Source organism: Pygocentrus nattereri, chromosome 14 (genome assembly GCF_015220715.1).
Source record: "Pygocentrus nattereri isolate fPygNat1 chromosome 14, fPygNat1.pri, whole genome shotgun sequence".
In the NCBI taxonomy this organism is placed as follows: domain Eukaryota; kingdom Metazoa; phylum Chordata; class Actinopteri; order Characiformes; family Serrasalmidae; genus Pygocentrus; species Pygocentrus nattereri.
This window is the reverse complement of record NC_051224.1, coordinates 29,052,965-29,067,853: the sequence shown is the minus strand read 5'-3', so window position 1 is coordinate 29,067,853 and position 14,889 is coordinate 29,052,965. Positions and strand designations below refer to the sequence as shown.

Here is a 14,889-nt window from a genome sequence, read left to right as displayed (position 1 = left end):
AAGAAACCTTGTCATGTAACATCCAACCCAGGTACTTGAGGTATCCATCATTAAGGAAGGCAGCAGGATATTCTTTCAGCCACACTTTCATCTCTGCCATACAGATGGCACGAATCTCTGGAACTTTGTCTCTATAGCGATGCACAAACACTCCCTTAAAGATTGTATTGGTCAGAGAATGCAACTCTTCCTGATGCTCCAGAAGCTGCACATAGAATATACGAAAAATATTATTTTACAATTTTATCATAGCTTCCTACAGTATAATATGCGAAAGAGCTGATATTATGCCTACTAAATGTGCCTGATGAGCACAACAGATCAAAGAAAAATCACACACCAAATATTTACAGCATTAGTGCCTCATAATACATCAGAATAAGAACTTAATCCAATTTACAAAGCTCCTGCTACATTTTTATTTAACAAAGGTTTCATTTAATTTTATTTGATCAAAATAGTGACCAATCTTTTGTACACAGCCTTACTATTTTAGTACACAACCTCATTGCATGAATTCTGCAGCTCTTCCAGCCTCTCTGGGACCCTTTGCTGAGCACTCTTGCTTTTCTCCAGCTGAAAACGTCTCTGTGTCACCTCTATCTGTGCATACACCATCGCAGCCACCTCTACTACGGCGGACATCAGATGCATTGCTACACAGACACACAAAAACATACAACAAAAAACTATTTCAGGTGTGATGGTCAAGATGGTGCCCTGCACACTACCGAAGTAAAGTATACTTATGTATACATAATCAGTGCCTTATTAGTGTTCAACATGAACTCATTGTTTTCATAAGAGTTTATAATGTTCTGAATGTATTTTTGCTTTTGAAGTCATTAATCAAATATAAATAAGCAGTTCTTCTTCAAAGGAAGGTAATTTACTTTTAAAATAAATAAAACAAAATATGAACTATATATTCTTAAAAATCATGTCAAAATATTGTGCTTTACACAATATATATATTACGAGTGCAACAATTAATTGACTTAGTCGATGACAAAATTAGTTTGCAACTAATTTATTAGTCAATTAGTTGATGGAGTCATCACACATTTCTCATTTACAAGAGAATTAACAAAAGCACAAAAGCAGCCTCAAAAACTAAGTGTGGGAAGCATTTCATGCTTAACTCTGGAAAAAAAAAGGCTGTCAGCTGCGCTATTTGTAAAGCTGCTCTTCTCGTATGGGCTCACATCGTCCATGCTGAAGCATCTGAAGAGGAAACACCTCGGCTCACTGGATGAAGATGGTTTGCTTCAGTAAGATAGTTTTGCTAGCTAGATAATGTTAAAGGCCATCCTACTTCACGTTAAGAGCTGTAACATCTATTTCGAAATGCATGTTCTCTTGAATTGTTAATGGAGTTGTAACATAGAAGTAAGTAAGGAGTTATTCAAGACCCTGTTCACATTCCAAATTAATTTACAGTTTTAAACATTGCATCATTGTCAGGCCACAGGGGCATTCAACTTTGGCAAACATAAGAGAACATTTGCAAACAGAACTAAATAAATAAATATGCAAAAAAAAAAAAAAAAAAAAAGTTCTCTGCTAACGTTTGCCTTCACTTTCAAGAGGCAGTTCTCTGTGTTTATACAGGGGAGCTGAATGAAAGGTTACCGTTAAAATGTCTACACAAAATAATTTAATTGAACTGTTTATAGAGAACAAGTTTGGCGCAAATGTTCACCACTGCTTGCAGAATTTGAACACAACTCCTATTTATGGCTGGAGATGTATGGAGTCAAATTAGGGTCTTTAATGGTGACGAGAAAAAAAAAATATCGCAAATATAAGATTAGCATTTTACGTTCCTATTTTGTTTCTGCAATACTTTCCCTCTTTTGCGTTTCTTTCTTTTGTTTGCACGTCACACTGCTTTTCTTTGCGTCTCGCATTTTACGTTCATAATTTTTTTTCGCGCTTCTCTCTTTTCTTTGCTCCGGCACGCCTTTCGCTCTTGGCCACGCCTCTTTCCCCACCCCCACACTGAGGGTAAAACCGGAGCAAAGAAAAGAGAGAAACGCGGAAACAAATTATGAACGTAAAATGCGAGACGCAAATAAAAGCATTGTGACGCGCAAACAAAAGAAAGAAACGCAAAAGAGGGAAAGTATTGCAGAAACAAAATAGGAACGTAAAATGCAAAATGCTAATCTTATATTTGCGATATATTTTTTTTTCTCGTCACCTTTAAAGACCCTAATTTGACTCCATAGAGATGCTGCTCTCAGATATACATTCACAGATGCTGCCTAAGGTACAGACAGGCATGTCAAAGGCATCACCATTTTGGGGGTGGACAACATCGCTGCTGGAGTGCATGTATTACCATTACAGACGTGCAGTTTAAGGAAAGTACTGTCCACAATTATACTATTTTGAGAATACTGCACTCAGAAAGCAGAGGAATGCAGCAATTCTGTGTTCTTGTGTTTATTGTTTGTGTGATGTTTATGTGTATGACTGTGTGGTTGTGAAACAGAGAACATGTTGGTGTGATAAGGAAAATATTCATTAAGTTACTCTCTTGATGCTACTTTGCCTCGTTTTTAGGATTTTGACAGGAAAAAGATACTGATCTTTTGTATTACCAGGAAAGTTCATTCAGTGACTTTTTACATAAAGTACTCATATTTATTGCCTTCATTATTAGTTAGCAAACGCATGAAACAACCTCAAGCAAAATTGAAAAGCTGATAGCTGTTTGTGTTTTCATATAAAACAGAATAAAGGCAGTATCAAGTACATTGTAAAAAAAAAAACTATCCTAGAACAATCAGAACAACTACTGTGGCATTATTTTGTAGATTTAGTTCAACAACTAAGCAAATACATGTCCAAATGTGGATAGTTTTCTAAGGATTTTGACTGTTTTGAAAAAAATCTTGCTATACAAAGGTCAGTTAAGCATTTAATAGTAAGCAACTCTACAAACATGTACCTGAAATCATAATGGCATCATAATAATAATAATAATAAACACAATAGACTACCTTTATAACTTACTGCAACCGCAAACTAATCCATGTCTATAAAAGTGGAAAACTTTAACTCACAATAAACAATAGTGAATAAAAAAATTAATTTCATAAGTATACAATGGAGCCTTTTGTATTAACAATAATAAAGATCTAAATTTTAACTATTGGAGCATTAGTTTGCCATGTTTGATATTTTAAATCATCACATTTAAAAATTATTAAAATAAAAATCTTACCAATGAGTGTACTGGTGTGTCTGAAAGCTCGGACCTGTGAATCTGCCAGACCAGTGAGGAACGCAACCAATGCAGAAAACAGAAATTCATCGTACAAAAGGCTGTTTTGGCAGCGCTGCACCAACAAAGACATAAATTCACACAAGCCCTCACGAAACCGCCGACCCAGAGAACCACCTGCCACCACAGGGTAACTTCCAGAGTCCTGCAGGTGAGAAAACACAGCACATCCTATCTCTTTCATTAAGAAGACAATACGTAATATAAAGCAAGAATAAAATAGTACAATCCTAAAACACCTGCTGTCAAACAGTAATCAGCATCATGATTTGCAATCTCTCTTAAATAATGTCTTTTAAATAGTGTAGTAGTCAAGACTGCTAAAGTTGAGTCAGATTCAAGACCAAGACCTGGACACACTGAATGTAAGTCAAGACTAAGACTTTTAGCAGTTGTCTCCAAGTCAAGTCCAAGAACTGGAGTGTCTGAGACAGAGACAAGACTGAGAACATATTAAGAAATTTTTTTAAACATTAAAATTAGAGAAAAAAGAAAACTGAATAAAAAAAAACCCTGAAATCATCATTTACCATTCATTAAATTTACCAACATGCATTATATTTGATAAATCTATTTTTAAAAATATAACATTAAATAATATAGAACCCAAATTATTATTAATTACTATATTATAGATTTAGTCCAACTTTGCACTTCTGCCTTATGTGTAACATATTTAACTAATTGTGTTTGTACTTATTCAGAATCACCACCTTACAGCAACTATCTATAAATCAAACAACATCAGTTTTTATTATTAAATGAAATCACTAATAAAATGAGAGCAAGTCATGTTTCACGGTGAACATTACCGAAATAAACAAAATACATTGTTGAATACATAGCACTGGGCTTCATGCGTGTGGGAAGCGAAAACAAGTAACTAGCGCTGTATGTTCATTTGCTATTTTCAAATGACGTTTTAAAACCCAATACTTTACTGGTAGCTGCTAAACAATATCAGCCATCACTAGTGCGAGTCAGAAAAAGTCAATCTGATTGGTTAAGTCTTGGGGCCTCTGGATGCTGTTATTGTACTTTGTGAAGGCCCTCAACTGCAAAAAGTCAGAATCCCTTGATGCAGAAAAAAGGACGATTTTATTCTATTTTTGTCGATATTCAGAAATAACCCAAAATGTTTTTGCTATTCACACTGACACACAATTGACACACCTGTGTCATGGAGAAAAAGATCGGATTAGGGTCACTTTTACCTGCTGTGTGAACAAAGTCTAAGTGTGTCCAGGAGAAATCTGGAATCAAACTGCCGAGCAAAATGGTTAAAACAATGTGCTTAGGAACTTAACACTTACACAGTATGGTATATACTACTTTGTTTATTTAGGCAGTGAAGCTTGCTAAGTTGTTAACTTACTGTCTTGCTGGAGGAGAGAGATATTCTTACCTGCAGCATCAAGATTTATGTTTGTTACCAACAACATTCATACCCATAATCACTGTAGAGATCCTCAACTCTACTCACCTCATTAAACTCTTTTGTCAGGTGACCAATGATATCAGCATTTTGCATCACAGCAAACATCTCCCTTGTCACCAGGCCTAAAATAGAAGAGCATTTTCATTTTTAATGACCAAATTAAAAAACAAAATTGTACAAAAAATACAAAATAAAATGTGTGATATCTGGGGGATGGTGGTGACTTAAAGTTTGGTGTTATTTTTTCCCCCTTCACATGACGCACACAACCTTAAGCCTGTTACAATCAACAGAAAATGATGTGTTGGGAAGTCTGCTAAGTGTTTCCTGAAGGTCACTTATGCATGAAATATATCTTTTCCAAATTCTGTCAAGTAACATGGGAGGAAAATTTGTTTTAGCTACTAGCTTTATCAGATTTTTTTTTCTCTTCAGAGACAAACATTTTACATTATTTTGGCAAACATCTGCTCATTCTGGCACAATAGTAATGCTGTTCAGCTACATTAGATGTGACAATTATACAAAAAAAATAAAACAAAATGAATCTTTATTACCACACATTATTTTTAATATCAGTATCAGTGTCAATACTGGCACCCTAACCCAGAACAACAATATCTATGACCTATACTACAAAGCAATTTCTGATGTGAACCAGTAGGTTGAACAAATTTGGCTTTTATTGCCAACTGCATTATTATAAGTATTAAGGTAAGTTAAATACAGGTTAAACGGATTTAAACAGAGAATGTCTGTATGTGTACTCTGTATCGGCCAAGATATCTGTATTGGAAGGGAAAAAGTGGTATCAGTTCATCTCTAATTACTGAATTTACAATTAGCAGAAAATACATAGGGGCCCAATTCAGAAACTCAGTAAAAAGTTTAAGACCTACCTTTGCAGCCACAGCACTGAACTACAAAATTAAAGAGTTCACGAAGTCCGTCCTCCCGATCCTGCTTATAGTCATCAAGCCAATCATCAACCACTGTCTGGAACAGACCGTAAGAAACCATTAACCATTTTTTCCATTTGAATATCTGCCTTTTCAAACAACAGATTGTGTTTTCATCTCCTGCTCACCCACCGTTACAGATATCTGCTTCTTTGTCACTGGGTTATTAATTTCAGTTTAACCACTAAGGTTAAGATGCTTGTAATCAATGAGCTGAAATCAAACATGGATCTTCACTATTGTGTTAAGGCTTAAAAACAACAGACAAGCCTCAAAATAAACTTAATTTAAGGTACGGCATGAGGGCAAATGATAGTCTGTATAGAGATGTTAAAACAGGCATATTATGCTCACTGTATGGCACTGGAAGTTCTGCTTAATAAGGAAAGCAAGCTCTACTAATCTTCTTGTTGTTGTTCTTCTTCTTTCGGCTGCTCCCTTTAGGGGTTGCCACAGCGGATCATCTGCCTCCATCTCGCCCTATCCACTGCCTCCTCTACTTTTACACCAACCATCTCCATGTCCACCTTCACTACATCCATAAACCTTCTCTGAGGTCTACCTCTTCTCCTTCTACCCAGCAGCTCCATCTCCAACATTCTTTGACCAATATATCCACTATTCCTCCTCAACACATGTCCAAATCATGTCAACCTGGCCTCTCTGGCTTTATCTCCAAACTGCTCCACCTTCACTGTCCCTCTGATTTGCTCATTTCTAATCTTCTAAAGCAAGCTCTACTAATGAATTCCCTAATTTGATCACATAATGCATTTCCATCAGCGGTAATCTGAATCCAGGTTTGTTTGGAAGCGGACTGAGAAAAGGTGACTTGTCCTCACCCGTTGAGGAAAGCACCCTGAGGAGCTTCTTTAACTCTTAACTCTTCTTTAACTTTATCTCTGCACTGCCTCACAGGTGTGAGTAGCCTGCTTTATTTACACATCTGTATTAGTATTTATACTGGTAATAATTTGATAAAATGTTCTTTTCTTAGATTTTTGTTTATTAACTTTATCTTTTTTCACTTGTATTTTCATGACTTACTGACCTAGTACAAACTAATGCATTCCACTATGTATGGGGCTGCAGACCACTGGAGGGTGTTTCACGGTCCACTGGTGGTCCCCCGAGAAATCGTGATGTGAGAACTTTTAAATCATATCCCATTCTGCTTGCTTTGCTTAGGTGTGAACCTGCTTTTAAGCCTAAAACAGGCTAAATTGCCTTTGCAATTACAAGCCCATTAAGAAGAGTGTGTGGGGATTTAAGCAGACACAGTTCTTCAACAATTATGTAGGCTCAGTATTTGGCCAAGCTTTCAGTTAGTTGCATTACTGTCTACTGCTTTCTGATTGCATTTGTTTTTTAGCAAGTACTTCTTTTCAGTGCCTGAATCACAGAGATTCCACAGAGTTTGGCGCTGCATAAGGTTTTTAAGATTAAGCAACCCTTATTAGTCCCACAACAGGGAAATTGTTCACCTCCACGTTTAACCCAGCCGTGAAAGGAAACACCACATGCACACTAGTGAGCACACACGCACGCACTCATGCGCACGCACACACGGGCACACACAGGCAGTGAGCAGCCCTATCTGCAGCTCTCAGAGAGCAGTTGGGGGTTGGGTGCCTTGTTCAAGGACACCGCAGTCGTACTGTCGGCTCTGGGGATCGAACCCACGACCTTCCAGTCGCAAGGCTAGTTCCCTAACAACCTGCCCATGAATGCCCCTTTTACAGCAACTATTGATATCACACTTGGAGCAGACATTTAGAAGTTCAATTTCATCTAGTCAGTGTAATTCAGAGAAATCACAAACAGGCATCTCAACTATTTTGTATACATAGTGCATACTGCTGCTGTAGAAACAAAACCTTAACATACAAAATCTCCAAAGTGATAACTTTACAGGAGAATGAAAAAACACTTTCATGTAAGTCAATGTAACAAGACTTTTTTTTTTTTAACCCAAGCCACTTTGGGCCTTTATTCGGTCTATACATTGCGTGTAAATTTAATGATGAAAAGAAGTGATTTCCAAGCTTCTTATAGTCCAATAGCCCTTCAGACATTAAACCACACAGCTGTCCACTTGTTATGTATAAGTGGTCATGGAAATATGTCCACATGTATGTATAAGTAGTGAGGGGGCACTACTTATACATACAAGTGGACATATTTCCATGACTGCTTATACATAACAAGTGGACATATTTCCATGATGCATAGGTAAGACATTTAGCCTTATAAAATCTGTACTCCTTAAAATATCAAACACATTTATGACAATAACACTTCACATCAGATTTACTAAATAATGCTGAAAAATGTTATTTGCAAGTGCACAGTTGTCTATGTGAGGACAGATTACACTAAGCAAGGTAACATCATCTGTTTAGGCTGACAATAACCCTAAATAACCAATACAGCCTCTACAAAGTAAAAAATGTAATATATAAACTGTAATATAGTTTCTTCATAACACATGACATGTAGAGGCAACCAGAGTGAAATGCCTTCTCCAACACAGCTTTTAACACAATTAATGCTGTATAAAGCAGATGTTCACTGTATGCTGCATGATATAAATATTCCACTCACTCAACACTCATGCATACATGCTATACCTCCCTCAGTTTGGGAGCCACAAACTTACAGCAACACTATGTAGGATTTGGAGACCTCTCTGGTGAAAATATACAACTGCACACAATGCGTGGAAGGACATTTTGTCAGTTGTGCTTCAGACCCCCACAAGCGAATCAATCTGACTTCTGCAAGTGCGTTGAAAGAGTATTTGAAAACAACTCAGTCAAAACTTTATGAAGCATGTATCTTCGGAAGATGAGAATGAATTACAAACTGTTGTCATTCTCTTATTCACTTTTAGGGGTGGGAATCTTTAGGCACCTCACGATTCAATCATGATTCAGAGGGATGCAAAGTGATTCTAAAACGATTATCGGTGCATCTTGCATACATAATGTTATTACAGGATTTCTTTTTTCTTACTCTGTGACTCTTAAGCAAAAGATTTGTGATGATCCATAATTTAATTACTGCCAGTATCTTTTATTAACAAAACAATGTGGCAAGTCAACTGGAAGGCTTTCATTGGCTACTCTTGTTTGAAGCACATGAGACGTTAGCTGCTCATTGGTGTTAAAATGTGCAGTTACGGTGACATAACATTCTGTAGCAACAGATGTCCATGGATGACATGTTAGAACTATCCTACCTGTTTTATTCAGAGATTCCATAACTTTAGTTTTGCATCTTGTGTCCTTATGTGCATGCTACACACTATGCACACTGCTCCTCCATTCACATTCCATGCATGTTACATCATTTAAAATGTTTTCGGTTTCAACAAAAAATAATACACAGTGCTGCTTTAACACCTTAATTCAATTAACTTCAAAAGAATGTAGAGGCCCTAAAATAATTTCATTCATAACACATCATGACTTTCCTTTTCTCTGTCTTACCACTACTGCACTGGAGCCAGACCTCACGGCCTCATACATGTGCCCTACAGTAGACTGGTTCCTTTCGCTTTTACTCCTCTTGCCTCTATCTTTCTTTCCTGTTTCAGCTGCAGGCATGAGAGGGGCTCTAGATGTGTCAGGGTCAGTAGTACTGGAGCTGGTGGTGGAATTAATCACTGTTCTCTGACGAAGACTTTTGGGAGACTGTGGAGAAGAGGATATCAAATTTCAAAGGGGAAAACATGCTAAGTTGCAAATGTTCTTAGTACAAGTATATGGTAAGTCTATGCTGTCTGTCTGTACTGTGTGAGAGTAAACAAGCACACACTGTTGTTTCCAATGCTGTATCCAATTTTCTCTTTGTGACCCTCAGGTAGAGCTTGAAGTCAGTGTCCAAGACATCATCCAGTTCCTCAGGACTACTACTGCCACATAACGGAGAAACACAACCAACTTGTGAAACCAATTGCAATCTATTTTCCTGTGCTATTGTGGTTGTACAGAAAAGACTATGGCAACTGCTATGCTTTTCAGTATTTCTGCCAAATTAAAATGATCAAATTGTGGTGACACTCTTGGCTTTTTTTTTTTAACTCGATTTTCTCCCTAATTTAGTCGTTTCCAATTCCACCCACTACTTAGGACTCCCCCAATCACATGATACTACCAATGCTAGGAGGGTGAAGGCTAGCACAGGCTTCCTCCGAGACCTGTAAAACCAAACACTGCTTCTTTACGAACTGCCGCTCACGCAACGTCACAGGACATCCGAATGCGCTCGGAGGGAAGCTCCAACCGCCAGATCTGTTATGTCAGCTAACAGACGCCTGCCCTGACCAATATCGTGTTGAGTGATGGGGGGGAGAAGGGGGGCCATCCTACCCACTCAGAGAGAGCGAGGCCAATTGTGCTCTCTTGGACTGCCAGCTACAGATGGCTGTAGCATCTCCAGGGATCAAACACACGATCACCTGATAGGGCCAACACTTAGACAGTTGTGTCACTCAGGAGCTGACACTGATTGTTTGTACTTTCCAGTCCCACCTTTTATAACTTGTGAGAAACGCTTATCTCAGACCCTCCTTAAAGCAAATGGATGCAAAAAATTAGCAGTGAAATATGTTCAATTACAAAACTAATCAGATGTTGGTGTCTAGTTTAACAGAAACAATACTTGAGGTGGTTGAATGCTAAATGCTGTATATTCATTTATAACAATTTTAAATACAAACACTTTTTGAAAAACAACTCAAGTATAAGTAAAAACAGAATTTTACTGTCAATAAAAATAGTATTGATCATAATACAGCGCTCTTGGTGTGAAAGATATATGAGGAAAATATTAAAGACAGATTTACCTTTCCGGGTTAGACTCTCCTCGTTCCATGCTTTTCACTTTGCCCATGAAAAACTGATAAAGACACAATGGGTAGACCTGCTTTAGCCAAATCAGGCCAGGATCATACAACAGCAATGTGAAGGAGCAATGTGAATAATCAACAATGTATTATGTGGCTTACACTGATCAGGCATAACATTATGACCACCTCCTTGTTTCTACACTCATTGTTCATTTCATCAGCTCACATAATATATAGATTCACTTTGTAGTTCTACAATTTCAGTTCATCCGTTTCTCTGTATTACATGTACTATTCACATGGTGGATCATTCTCAGCACTGCAGCAACACTGACGAGGTGGTGGTGGTGCACAAGTGTGTTGTGCTGGTACAAGTGGATCAGACACAGCAGTGCTGCTGAAGTTTTTAAACACTGTGTCCACTCAATGTCCACTCTATTAGACACCCCTACCTTGTCAGTCCACCTTGTAAATGTAAAGTCAGAGACGATAGCTCATCTGCTGTTGTACAGTTTGTGTTGGTCATCCTCTAATTCTTTATCATTGGTCACAGGATGCTGCTGGCTGCATATTTTTGGTTGGTGGACTATTTTCAGTCCAGCAGTGACACTGTTTAAAAACTCCAGCAGCATTGCCGTGTCTGATCCACTCAGACCAGCGCAACACACTAACACACCACATCAGTGTTCCTGCAGTACTGAGAATGATCCACTCTCCAAACAGTACTTGCTCTGTGAGGGTCCATGGGGGTCCTGACCACTGAAGAACAAGGTAAAAGGGGGCTAACAAAGTATACACAGAAACAGATGGACTACAGTCTGTAATTGTAGAACTACAAAGGAGAAAACATAAATAAATAAAATTAAAAACCTGAAACGTTTCACAGTCAATTATCATCTTTCCCAGCTTAATGTAAAGTAATGAATGCCCTGAGTCCTCTTATCAACACTTGTCTGACTGTAAATAAGATTAATCCAAAACCTAAAGCCTAAATGTTGAATAACAGACTGAAGATTGTAGATATTAAAAAAATATTTATAACAACAGTATAAGTGGATCATACCCTAAAGAAAACATCCCACAATAACAAACAATCAAAACTTCCAACATTACATGGTATTCATTACTGGTAGTTTGTAGAATGTCAGTTTATACTAGACATAAAATAGATTTTAAAATCTTCAAATTTTCTCAAAATAAGAGAGAAAAGATGAAACTTACATTTTCTCAGAGATAAGAGATCCAACAACGACCAAATGTTTCATTCTTGAATTTCACTGAAAACACCAATGCTTTGTTTCATTTACCATGGACTTAGCTAAAAAAAAAGTTTCCTTTAAGCCTCCTACATTTCCAGTTTTCAAACTATCCACGCTTTGCTTAATTGCAAGAGGTATTTTACTGCCCTAAAGCTGCTGTCCCAAGTCTGATACGTAATAAAGAAATAAAACAAAAGGCCTCTTCCAAGTCTGCCAATATTTATTTGTAAAACAAACAGCACTGTTTTTCACTAGATGTTTTATGACTACATTGTAAACATTAAAGGATGTCTGCCATATTTCATCTGTTGCACATCATCCATCTGTTTAGACTGACTGTCTACAATAGCTGGAAACTGCAATGCCTTGTTCTGTTTAGTGTAGCCTATAAAAATATTCCATATTTTAATTTTAATTCAAAAGTTTATGAAATGTGTATGACGGCCCAGTTCTTGTTGCTTGCAGTTTCTTTTTTGGATCATGGGCCCCATCATATAGAATTCTTTCATATTTGAATACAAAAAATAAGGTAACAAACCGTGTTATGGGATTGATGTACAAGTCAAATAAACACAGTTAAATTTAAATGCTAAATTTAACTGTTTTCTTTGTCTAGGCGTTCCTCATGTGATGTGTGACAGGGAGGCTAAATTACATTAAACGCATTACGTGCTTCGTAGTAGTGACCAACAAGACCTACAGTGCCATCTAGCGACAAATAAAAAAAAAATTGTTGAAGGCCAAGCGTCAGCAGCTAACGCTAACATACCCAGCAGTTTGTTACCGAGGCCTCGCTGATTTCAATGTAATATTGATCTACTATTATATTGTAAATATTACGAAAGCTTTCTTGAAAATTGCTCAGGGTTCACACAAAAACAGCTAAAATATGGCCTTTTAATTACCAAACCTCTCAGGAAACAAAGCTTGAGTCGTGCTAGCGACCTAGCTTAACTCTCTAGACTGACGTTAGCAAGTGGACATATTTCGATCGTCGAAAAAGCTCAGATAAAACACAACGTTACTTGATATCATTTACAGTCAAATTGCCTGTCTATTGGGTTACGCCGTTCAGCGCACTCAACTAACCTACAGGGTGGCGGCAGTTCAGCGTCCTAACCTGACAATTAACTAATAAAGTTAATGGACCCCAGAAACTCCCTAACACCGTGTACCAGGTAACGTTAGAAAACCGTTTATAAGAAACGGTAAAACTGGAAAACCAGAACACATCAGTAAAGTCGGCTAGCAGCAATTGGTTGGTTAAGTTAGCTAATTCACACTATTACCACAGTTTCTTAGTTGCTATCAATTGTATTAACATCATACTGGGTAATTTACCTCACAGATAACCAGAAAATGAGCTACCTACACTTCAGCAACCGCTTAGGTGCTCAACTCTGCCCACTCTCTTCGCTAGCTGAGTCACCCGGTCCACTTTTTGCTGTTAACATTTGAGCGCGAAAAAATTGCAGTTGAGGTTTCTGATTGGAAAAAAGACCAAACACCCGTGGAATAGGATTGGCTTAGAACATCACGTACAAATCGATGATTGGTCAGTTTGGATGTTTCCACCCAGCAACAGAACCAGAAAAGATTGTGATTGGTTCTCTAAAGTGGGACACTAGCATAACAAAATAAGTTAATTTTTTTTATGTAGAATACCCACGAGCTACACTACATACATTATGTGACACGTGTAAAAATCTCTATACACCTAAACAGATCAATAAACCAAGTGTGCAGTCTATTGTGCAGTCTACATTCTAATTAAACTAAGCTAGGCCATAGAAATAAAAAATCAATATGCATCGAGAATTTTTGTATAATCGCATCTAGTCCAAATCAAATTGACTTGTGAGGTATCTAGTGAGATTCCCATTCCTAATTTCTATACCAGGAGTTTCAAACTGGGAGATTAGCATTTTTCTTCTTGGAAAGCCATCAATAAGTGGTATGACGCCACAAATGATTTGGACCCCCCAGGTATCTGACTGTAGCTTTGCTCTTGTAACACTCTGAATTTAATTTGTGAGGATCTTGCTAATAAGCTAATGAATTGAATCAGGTGTTTTAATTCAGAATACTGAAACCTGCATTGTTGTGCTTTACATTTTTATACTGTAAACTCTCAGACATAAATGTAGTAAATGGTCACTGGGGCAGTCTACCAAGTTTTCTCAGTGGTGATTTAATGAATGTGTGTAATTTTAATGTTGCTGTTGTTCGCTGTCCTTTTTCGCAGGCTTGTCAATCAGCTTGTCTGTCTCACACTTTGAGCTCTGCCTTCATGAAGTGTTGGTTTGGTTTAAAAATCTCAGAAGACCTTTTTTTTCTTCCCAGCCTAACAATACTTCATTCCTTCCCATATTTAGCCCAAAATTTCTCACGACCGTCCTCAGACATGTATTCTCAGTATGAAATAAATCTGGCTCTGCGAAACTATTAGTAACATTTATCACCACAGTGAATGACAAAAAAGCTCAGGGGAAATACTGGTAATGTACAGACAAATCATGATAAAGAAAGAAAACAAAGGCATTTATTAAAATGTTTCATAACCCTTTTTATTAGCTGCTTTTGTAAAATACAATTTTGTTTCTTTTGTTCTCCTATTTGTGCATTTTAATGCTGATGAACTGTAGAAAGTGTAGCATGCAGAATTAGCACAAACATTGAAAGCCACAGATAAATTGTACTGCTCAACACACACAGGTGCTCCAACAAACACGGATGTTTCCTTAATTTGGGCACAAGATATTGCAATTACACTGACTTTAAGAAACTCTTCTTTTAGTTAATGCCAACTAGTGCATTCCTTGAAAATGAGTAAAAAAGAAATTATGTAACCAGGATACATTACTAAAGAAATGTTTCATGAAATCCAATGAAAAAAAAATCTTAATTTTTAGGACAGTCACATCTATAAAAAGTTAAGAGCTATAATCAAAGCAGTGATAAAATAGTATGGTGGGGTCCACAGAACTGTAACTGAAAACCTGTAACTGAGTTTATTAAGTGCCCTATTTCAATGAGTCTTGACTTTCTAAGAAGACATTTCAAACTAGCAAGGTTCAGTTTTGGTAGTA

The 14,889-nt window shown here is 37.3% G+C and overlaps 1 protein-coding gene across 2 annotated transcripts in view; it reads right to left on the bottom strand.

The window, feature by feature from the left end:
* Positions 1-13,247, bottom strand: part of LOC108431907 (cohesin subunit SA-3) — a 34,801-nt gene extending 21,554 nt beyond the window's left edge. For both annotated transcript variants that reach the window (XM_017705376.2, XM_017705383.2), the window contains exons 1-9: positions 13,173-13,247; positions 10,539-10,591; positions 9,509-9,605; positions 9,181-9,384; positions 5,630-5,726; positions 4,776-4,852; positions 3,233-3,437; positions 505-656; positions 8-205 (exon numbers count right to left, since the gene is read on the bottom strand). In XM_017705376.2, the coding sequence (XP_017560865.1) occupies positions 8-205; positions 505-656; positions 3,233-3,437; positions 4,776-4,852; positions 5,630-5,726; positions 9,181-9,384; positions 9,509-9,605; positions 10,539-10,585 (1,077 nt within the window). In that variant the 5' untranslated portion in view covers positions 10,586-10,591; positions 13,173-13,247. The remainder of the gene's footprint in view (positions 1-7; positions 206-504; positions 657-3,232; positions 3,438-4,775; positions 4,853-5,629; positions 5,727-9,180; positions 9,385-9,508; positions 9,606-10,538; positions 10,592-13,172) is intronic.
* Between the last annotated feature and the right edge of the window lie 1,642 nt (positions 13,248-14,889).